At 48.5% G+C, this 10200-nt stretch overlaps 1 protein-coding gene across 1 annotated transcript in view; it reads right to left on the bottom strand.

The window, feature by feature from the left end:
* Positions 1-435: 435 nt before the first annotated feature.
* Positions 436-10200, bottom strand: part of Impa2 (inositol monophosphatase 2) — a 33978-nt gene continuing 24213 nt past the window's right edge. Inside the window, exons 5-8 of the mRNA XM_021214747.1 lie at positions 9722-9830; positions 3954-4062; positions 2461-2612; positions 436-1138 (exon numbers count right to left, since the gene is read on the bottom strand). Of these exons, the coding sequence (XP_021070406.1) occupies positions 1023-1138; positions 2461-2612; positions 3954-4062; positions 9722-9830 (486 nt within the window). The 3' untranslated portion in view covers positions 436-1022. The remainder of the gene's footprint in view (positions 1139-2460; positions 2613-3953; positions 4063-9721; positions 9831-10200) is intronic.

The raw sequence follows: 10200 nt of genomic DNA, 5'->3' as shown, positions 1-10200 counted from the left end.
AAGGTATTTTCTGGCCCAGAAGGGAAGTGCTGTCTTCTTCCCCTCCGACAGCAACCGTGGTGTGCCAGGGATAGAACTGAACCAGGTTCACAAGATGGAAAAGGCCCTCAGGCCTTGTTAGTACAGATATTTCAGAACCATCTGGGCCTTGTCTGCAGTCACCTGGCACAACAGACTAGGCCCCCAGCTTAACTTGGAACCAAAATTCTGGTCCCTAGTGCTGGGATATAGCTCAGTGGTACAAAGTCCGTCTACTCTGCATGAGAGCCTGAGTTCTACCCCAGCGTCCCCCCCACCCCCCAATTCCACTGTTTAAAAAGTTGCATCTCCTAAAAGATTTTATGTTTACAAAAATGTTTGTCACAAAATATTTTAGCATTGTTTTTCAGTTTCTCATTTTTTTCCCCTTTCAGTACATGTGGGCTTCAATATAGGTTCTGTATACAGCATTTTAATTTATACAGTACACGTACTCCCTGAAGGTCAACTGAAGGCAGTATTTAAAAAAAAAAGGCTAAAGATGATCTATGTGTAGTTAAACACAGCCTGTAGATCAGGAGACTGATATTTAGGGAAAGTTTTCACCGTTGCCATGGTCGGGTGCCAGACATCCAAGCTGAGCAGAGACGACCTGTGGGGTAATAGCAGTAACAGCCTTGCCTGAGAGCCAGAGGCTGGAGGAAGACCCAAAGCAGACCACCATAATTCTGATTTATTGCATTCCGTCTTACCACGGGCAGGGGAGGGCCTGAGGGCCCGTTCTAAAGCTTTATCACCTGAGATTTGCATTCTGGAAAAACAATCAGGATGGATGACTAACACACACCTCACAAGATCTAGGTTTGGCTCTGATGACAAGAACACGTACCGACCTGGAAAGGGGCTACACGAGATTAGAGAATCAGCTAAGCACCGAGGCAAGGCCCGGGGAGAGCTATGGTAGACTGTCCCGGAACTCGGGCCACCGGGACAGCTCTTTCCCAGGTTGCTGCTGCGTTTCAGCCTTTGAGCTGTGTGTGGGCTCACTTCTCATCGTCCCGGCCGTAGTTAATAGTTTGTAGGGCCTGAGCTATGAGCGCTGCCATCTCTCTGGTGCCAGCAGCCACGACTCTGCACGACATGAGGTCAAGGGGTCCACCTGTGGACAGAGGGGGACAGCGTCTGGGTTACCTGGGTTACATCAGTCACATGCAGCAACTTCACATACACACATAGAGGAAAAGAGCCCACAGGCGAGGGTGGAGTCCCTACACACAGCTAAGGAATGAAGCTGGCAGGGTGGGAGGCATGGTGACTCTTGATACCTACCCTGCCCTAGTGGGAATGGAGCCAGGGCTGCTCAGTACTGAGCACCGAAGCTGCCCCATTTCAGAGCTACGATGGTTCTGTAAAATGTAAAACTGGGAGAGTCCAGGACAGGAGTGGAATATCCTGTATTTCGACACACAGCAGGCAGAGAGGGGTGACGTATTTCCCTGACTCGGTAAGTCTTGGGAAGGCCAAGCCTGTGTTCCTAAATGATCTACACACCTTCCTGGGTGCATGATAAAGAGGCAGATTCAGGCCGCAAGGTGCTTTTGAGTATGAGATCGCTCAGTTCAGTTCACTGCCAAAGGCCAGCACAACTTCACTTTTTGTTCATTGCAAGGAGATTCAAGTCTCACAAAAGAGAAATAGAGCGGAGGTAGAAGCCAGACTACAGGAGATCCAATTCCTACACCCAATAGTTAAAAGTGGGACACAGCAGGGGCTGGAGAGATGGCTCAGTGGTTAAGAGCACTGTCTGTTCTTCTCAAGGTCTGGAGTTCAAATCCCAGCAACCACATGGTGGCTCATAACCATCTATAATGGAATCATCTGGCATGCAGGCAAATATATATATATATATATATATATATATATATATATATATATATATATTAAATAGAATCTTAAAAAAATAAGTGGGACACAGCATTTTCACTAACAAACTGTAAAATCAAGAAGGAAAAGAATGATTCTAACCTTATCTGTCAGAACTTTCCAGTACTAAGTGGAACAGATGCAGATGAGGCTCAGGTATGCTCTATAAAGAAGGACCAGTGCCTGGGACTCGGTGGCACAAAGGCAGAACAGGACAACTCCTGCTGGGTACACATAGGGCTGTGCCAGCTCTGGGCTGCTCTGGGGAAGCGTCTGTTCTGTCTAACCCACGGGACTGTCCCTGAAGCCGTGGGACCTGTCAGTGGTGGTGAGCGTGGAGTGTTGCTGCTGTTTCTGTAATTAGCCAAGTGACCCTAACATATTCGTGAGAAAGGGCAGGACCAAGGCCCACTGGTGTGGTCTCATCTGCAGAATACAGAGGAAGTGGAAGAATCCTATATGGCTCTGACCTCGGGGACACTCTATCCAGTGTCACCTGCTTTAGTGTCAGCTGCTGGGCACAGTGAGGGGAGGGTGGCCCAAGGTCATAGAGCTTACCTGAGGTGTCAATCACAATGCCTCCTGCTTCTCTAATGATGACTGTGGCAGCTGCCATGTCCCAGCAGTGAAGGCCAAACTGATAATAGGCGTCGGCCGCACCCGAGGCCAGGTAGCAGAGGGCCAAGGTGGAGCTGCCAATCACTCGGACCCTGGAGGGGAGGAGAGGGGAGGACAGATATGGGTCAGTGAGGGGGGCACCTGACATGGCATGCTTGACCCTCACCCCTCGCTAGGCACACTCAGCTCTCGGGAAGGAAGTCACAGGATTCTGCCACCAGCTCAGGGTGCAGAGGGCAGGCCCGGAGTGAGTGGCCCCAGCAGATGACTTTTCCACGATGACATTGGCATGCTGTACTAAGATTGGGCTCCTAAGTGTCAACTGTGGTCAGTGCAGCCAGAGGCCTGAAGTTCTTACTCTACTGAACATTAGAAGGTTACATGTAGGGCTTCAAGTGGCTGGTGGTCACCACAGACTGGGGATGGGGAAGGGAGGATTAAGTAATTTTGATGTAAGCACATAGGAGAAATAAATAACCAATGGTTTGTCAAGCAGGCATGCTCAACCTGTGGCCGGTAGATCACATTTGTCCTAGGCTAAGTATGAATGTGATCCAACCTGTTTATAAACGAGATCACCACGATGCAACATCAAAGGCTGGACACTGTGGTTTGAGTGAGGGTGGCCCCCATAGGTGCATCTATTTTAGTATGTGGTCCCTAGGCTGGTGGGAGTTTTAGAAATGATTGAGAGGTGTGGCCTTGTTGGAGGGAGTGTGTCACCAGGGGTGAGCTGTGAGGTTTCAAAACCCCACCCCATCTGCAGTTCTCTCTCTGTGTGCCTTTCTCAGCTGCTGCTCCAGCCCCAGGCCTGCCTGCTGCCACACTACCACAAAGGTCGGGGACTCTCACCCTCTGAACTGTAAGCTCCAAATAAACTCTTTCTTCTGTAAGTTGCCTTGGTCACAATATCAGACCAGAGCGATATAAAAGTAACCAAGGGCTGGAGAGATGGCTCAGTGGTTAAGAGCACTGACTGCTCTTCCAGAGATCCTGAGTTCAAATCCCAGCAACCACATGGTGGCTCACAACCATCCATAATGGGATCCAATGCTTGGTGTGTCTGAAGACAGCTACAGTGTACTCATATAAATAAAATAAATATATCTTAAAAAAAAAAAGTGACTAAGACAGACATCCCTGGTCCAATGCAAGGTCATTGAGAAACTCTAAAGACCCATACAGTTCACTGATTGAGGGACCCCAAGCTTCGTTACTTGGCTTTCAAATACAGACTAGGACACAGGACCCATCCTTTTCCTGACACCTGGCGGCCAGAGTGTTCCGTGGATGATGGCGCTTGGCGTGCCTCAGCCTGGTGTCAGCGGCCTCCTGTCCTACCTCTCGGTGCCTCCTCTTCACATCCCTTGGGAGTGTTTAGCCAAGAGCACATTTGGTTTCCAACCCACTGCTACGGGACTGAGGACCTGTACCCATGAGCCTTGGCGTGCAGCAGCCGCTCCATGTTGCTCAGGAATACTTTCAGAGTATCGGGGTCGCGTTTGGGCCCGATTTCTGTCAGAACCAAGGCCTTTGCGAGATCTGCAAGAAAGAAGTTCCCATCAACACAAAGACTAAGTCTTGGTTCTCACAGACCCAGCTGAGTTCCCTCAAGAGCCGTTGACTCTATGTGGTCTTTCTGCTGTGATGGGCAGGGGGTGAGTCTAACCTGCTCTAATTCAAGTTGTTACTACCCAGTAGTGCTGATTTTGTTCAGGACGGCCTGCTGAAGAACCCTGTACGGTCTCCTCTCAGGACACTTCACCACAGAGGAACACAAAGACCTCAGGTGAATCCAGTGGCATATAGAGATAGCTGTCAAATGATCCCATGCTGGCAATATTCCATGACGGAAGATGAGAAAACACCTCACCAGATAAATCTTTCTGTGAGGGTTAAAAACCTTTGTCTGCGCAGATCCCAGGTATGGACATCTTCCCATGGAGAAGGTGAGTGTGATCTGCTGTGATCTGGACGAAGAGGGGCCAACACCTGGAAACTCATGGCTACCTTTACCGGGGGCCATATACATGCTCACACCAACAGCCATATATGAGATATATGAGGAGGTGACACTGCCTGAGCTGAAAGCCTGTCTTGTGGGTCAGGAACATGACTGCGGCTCACTGTGGTGGGTGGGGTCAGGAGTAGTTTGTCTTTGTTTTGCTACAGACGCAAAACTAGTCCTGCCTAATCAGTCACACTATGGGCAGGGTGGAGCCACAGTCGGTGTGCTCAGGTGAAAAGCTCAGCCAGCCCATGACCCGGGGGAACCAGCCTCTATTGTGGTATTTAACTTGGCAGCCCTTACGTGGTGTAATGCCTCTAAAAGAATCTCCCACATTCCAGATCCCCCTGCCCCTTTCTATACAAGCGAACTCTTGTTTTGTACTGCAATGAACCATGGTGACTCCTATACACAACGATACAGGGGCAAACAAAACGGGCAGAATAAATATCACAACAGTCAGTGGATACTTGAAGACCTGCCCATGAAACAGAAAGAGCATGAAAGGGCTGGAGAGTTGGCTCAGTGGTAAAGAGCACTGACTACTCTTCCAAAGGGCCTTGAGTTCAAATCCCAGCAACCACATGGTGGCTCACAACCATTAGCAATGGGATCTGACGCCCTCTTCTGGTTGTGTCTGAAGACAGCTACAGTGCACTCATATACATAAAATAAATAAATAAATCTAAAAATAAAAAAGAGCTGGAGAGGTGGCTCAGTGGGTTAAGAGCACTGACTGCTCTTCTGAAGGTCATGAGTTCAAATTCCAGCAACCACANGGTGGCTCACAACCATCCGTAATGAGATCTGACGCCCTCTTCTGGTGTGTCTGACAACAGCTACAGTGTACTTACATATAATAATAAATAAATCTAAAAAAAAAAAAAAAAAAGAAAAGAAAAAGAAAGAACATAAAAACAGCAAAACTCCAAATTAGAGGGTACAGAGCTTAGGAAAAAATTGAAACCATTTCAGATAGTAAATAAAAGGAACATAAACTAGAGGTTGGAGGGAAGGATGGCTCAATGGTTACACTTCCTGTTCTTCCGGGACTACAGTTTAGTTCCCAGTACCCACAATGGATGACTCCATTTTAGGGACTAGAGATGCCCTCTTCTGGACTCTGAAGGCATCTGCATGTAACAGATTTAAATAGAGGACACCAATTTCCTATTATAGATGCCCCAAAAGACAACATGAAGCAATGAGCTAGGTAAAAAAAATAAAACAAAACAAGGGGCTGGTGAGATGGCTCAGCGGGTAAGAGCACCGACTGCTCTTCCAAAGGTCCTGAGTTCAAATCCCAGCAACCATATGGTGGCTCACAACCATCCGTAATAAGATCTGGTGCCCTTTTCTGGAGTGTCTGAAGTCAACTACAGTGTAATTACATATAATAAATAAATACATCTTTAAAAAAAATTTAAAAAAACAAAACAAAACAAAACAAAAAACCCCAAACCAACCAAACAAAAAATGCTATGGATTATAATTCAAAAATACTTTTTTAAAGTAAGAAAAGATAGGAAAGAAAAGATAGGAAACATTCGAAGAACTATGTCCCTAGGAGAACTGACTCAGCTCTGGAGTCTGGAGACAAAACAAAAACATCCCAGAAAAAAAACAAAACCAAAAACCCCTAAAACAAAACACCAAAAGGTCCATGTGCATCCAGGGGTGGGGAAAGGAAGTCCCTTACAGGTGTGTGGAAGAAAACCACCCTGTCTCAGGTATGGCTGCCCTCTCGTAATCCCAGCTTTCAGAAGGTGAGGCAGGAAGACCGGGTTTATGGCCAGAATGGGTGACACGGTGAGACCCCATCTTAAAAAGGAAATCCGTTGTTGAACTGTTCACTGTCCACCAACTCGGCCAGCACACAACAGGGACACTGTAGAGATTCTACATAAGAAGAGGTAAGTCTTGGATTTTATTGCTAGAAAACATACAAGTAGCAAGGACAACGATAAGCTGTAGAAACCACAGGGAATCAGGGGCACCGTTCTCAGGAACCTGCCCTGAGATGTCAACTAGGACTCTACTCTCAAAGTGTGGTCCTCATCACTTCCCATAGGCTGCTCCATTAGGCGCATGACCCCTCTAATTCAAGATACACTTGTATTGATCGATCTTCACTATACTGCCTTGTGTGCCCAGATGACAACAGCCACCATGGGAGGTGGCGTCTCCAGTGAAGCAGCCTATGGTCTCACCATCCCAGCTCCATCCCAGCTAGTAGGCATGAAGCTCCTGCTCTAAGCCACACACAGTAGGAATGCAGCAGATGTCTGTCACAGTTATGAAGCTGTGATCATCAAATGCATTAAATCTTGAGGGGTTTTTTTGTTGTTGTTGGTGGTGGTGGTGGTAGATTTTTCTTTGGAAATAACCTTTACAGTAAAGAAGCAGCCAGAGGATTTTGCTAGACTAAGACTGTTAGGACTTGAGTATTTGGAAGTGAGAAAGAACAAGCGAGTCTGCCACTTCCATTACCAATCCTCCAGATATAAACTCAAGTGGAGCTTGGAACCTGGGAGGCAGTGCCTGCCTGTGATCCAACATGGAAGAGGCAGAGAGGATACTGCCAGTTCAAGGCAGGCCTGGTCTACACCAGTGAGAGCCCATTTCAAAATTCAAAACCAAAGAGGAGAACTTTGGAAAACTTATATGTTTCCCAACAGTTAAAAATGTGAGGTCTCCTGCTTCCATCTCCCATGCACTGGGATTATAGGCACACACCACCACACCCCTGCTACCTACAGTCAGAGCTCGCTCTTTCTTTATTTATTTATTTTATTTTTTTTTTAAGTTTTTCAAGACAGGGTTTCTCTGTATAGTCCTGGCTATCCTGGAACTCACTTTGTAGACCAGGCTAGCCTCGAACTCAGAAATCCGTCTGCCTCTGCCTCCCGAGTGCTGGGATTAAAGGCGTGTGCCACCACATCCGGCTTCTTTACTTTTTTTGAAAGACAGGGTTTCTCTGCATAGTTGAACCCTGACTGCCCTGGATTCACTTTGTAGACCAGGCTGACCTTAAATTCACAGAGAGCCGCCTACCTCTGCCTCCATCCTGAGAGCTGGGATTAGAGGCATGCACCAACATGCCCAGCTGATGTTTTTTGGGGACATGGTCTCTCTAGTATATAGCTCTGGCAGTCCTGGAACTCACCATGCAGACTGGGATGGCCTTGAACTCATAGAGATCACCTGCTTCTATCTCCCAAGTACCGGATTACAGTCCTATAAGACCATGCCCAGCCTCTACAACTCCATCTTCCACCAGAGGCCGCTTTTGAATGTGCCAGCTTGAGTCCCGAGAGGTCACCGAACCTGCTCTAGGCACAGCCTCAGGAAGCCAGTCCACACACTGCCCGGAACACTGACCTCTGTGGCCAGAGGTGGAAAACAGCTCACTGAACAAGTCACAATCATGCTTTGGTGACAATCAAGGACATAGTGTGGCAGTGTGCAGAGGCAGAAGAGAGACAGGTGACCAGCAGGGGCAAGAGCTTTAGAGAGAGCAGCTTCTTTCTACCTTGCTCCCTGGGTGCTTCCTGGGGCCCTTCTGGAGTTGGGCGGGGCCAGAGCAAGGGTGGGTGGAGCTAACAGAGCAAGTAGTCACCACCTGACTGAACTGTGAAGGCGGCCAACCAGGAAGCAGGCGTGTGAATAGTTTAGTGTCATATCAAATGAAAACTGGAGCAAAGTTCACCCGAGCATGTTTAATGGCTGGCTTCCTCACACTGCCTTGCCCAGCAGGCTTGGATGGACGCCTTTTGCTAGCATAGCTGGAATTAACATCACTCCACAGCCAAACTAAACATTCTGGCAGAAGGAGAAGTGGGGCAAGGTGCTTTTCCTGGCCCGCTCCAGGCTCAGAGCACTGACTTGCCAATAGTCCTGCTGGGGTGTCTCAGGGGGTTCCTGCTCCCCTGATCTGGGCCCTCTTACTAGCAACCTCTCCTCCCCCAAAGCCTAGGAGCACATCCACACAATGCCTTCACACAGTAGGTCAGCTGCTCACAGGCTGGCTCGGCACACCGGCATTAACCAGGGAGGACTACCCGGTGGGGAAATGAGAGGAAGGAACTGTGAAAAGATAAACCAACAACGGGCACAGAGAAGAGGCTGTGAAAGAAGGTAGACCGGCTGGGAGCCAAGTGCTGACACCCTGGGACTGAGGCCAGTGTCTGTGAACAGAAAGCAGGGACCGAGGTTGGGATGTGCAGCTTCTGACGTGTAAGAGCAGAGGCTGTGATTGCCATCCCTGCCCTGCCCAGAGCTGTCGGAAGAACTAAGGCATGCTCGCTGAGCACTCTACTGCCAGCTCCATCCCCAGCCCTCACTACCTTTCCAAAGTCAGTCATGTGGCCATTCGGGGGCTTTTAAAGTCTTCCTCTTCCACAGTGGCTGCTCTTCTAGGACCTCTTTTCATCTCCTGACTGCACACTGCCATGTCCCCGCCTTGCCAACATACACCAAAATCCTGGCATTTCTCTTTTGCCTACCACACCGATTCTATACACACACACACACACACACACACACACACACACACACACACACACACGCGCGCGCACACACACACACACACACACACACACACACACACACACACACACCCCTACTAGTTTAATCACTGTGGGACAAAGGATGGAAGAGAGAGAACCCCCAGCCAGCACACTGTCAATGGCGGGCAGTTCCACGGTTTCCCTCCTGCAAGCAAACAATGTCCATAAACCTCTACATTCAAGGCAAACAAAGGACAGTCATAATCCTGGTGGCAGGCCTGGAGCACGTGCAAACACTGGTCCACTCCACCGTGTTTGCCCTTCCAACAGCCAGGTCAGAGATTAGATATATGGCTGTGGTCACGGGTACCACCAATGCCTGCCTGGATGCTCTGCTGGCCCTTGGTCTAAGCTGTTCTCTTAGGCCCGGTAGATCAAACCGTAACCAGTAACTGCCATTTTAAAGATGATAGATACAAGAGGATCTAATGATGTATTCAAAGCTCTTGACCACACAGTGGCATTGCCACCTACATAGAAAAATGTTGTAGATTTCCACCAGGGATACCGCATTCCAGAAAAGAGCTAGAACTCTCTGAAGACGACGGCCACTGCTATGTGTAACAGTCACCCTGGGCATCTACTTCTGGCTGAAACAACCCGAGAAGAGCTGAATGAACCCCACCTGTCTCCCTGGAGACCTGGAGCCGCTGGCCATTGCAAAAGGCGCCCTGGCCCCTCCTGCCGGTGTACAGCCGCTCCTCTGTGCAGTGGTGAATCACTCCGAATTCCAGCTGTAGGGGGCAGAAGAAATCGGATGACGTCACTCCTTGACAAGGAAGCGACAGCAAATCTAAAGATGAACACTCCTCTTAGAGCTAGAACTAGCAAGGTGACAAAAGGACCGAATTGCCTTCCAAAGAGGAATGGAGAAAAGCAGACTTCAAACTACCCCTGCATGTGAAACTAGCATGCTATTTCTTTTTTTTTTTTTCTTTCTTTCTTTCTTTCTTTCTTTATTTATTATATGTAAGTATACTGTAGCTGTCTTCAGACACTCCNNAAGAGATCTTGTTACGGATGGTTGTGAGCCACCATGTGGTTGCTGGGATTTGAACTCCGGACCTTTGGAAGAGCAGTTGGGTGCTCTTACCCACTGAGCCA

This window comes from Mus pahari, chromosome 15, assembly GCF_900095145.1.
Source record: "Mus pahari chromosome 15, PAHARI_EIJ_v1.1, whole genome shotgun sequence".
Classification (NCBI taxonomy): Eukaryota; Metazoa; Chordata; class Mammalia; order Rodentia; family Muridae; genus Mus; species Mus pahari.
Note: the sequence above shows the minus strand (reverse complement) of the source record. Positions and strands in the feature narration are given on the sequence as shown.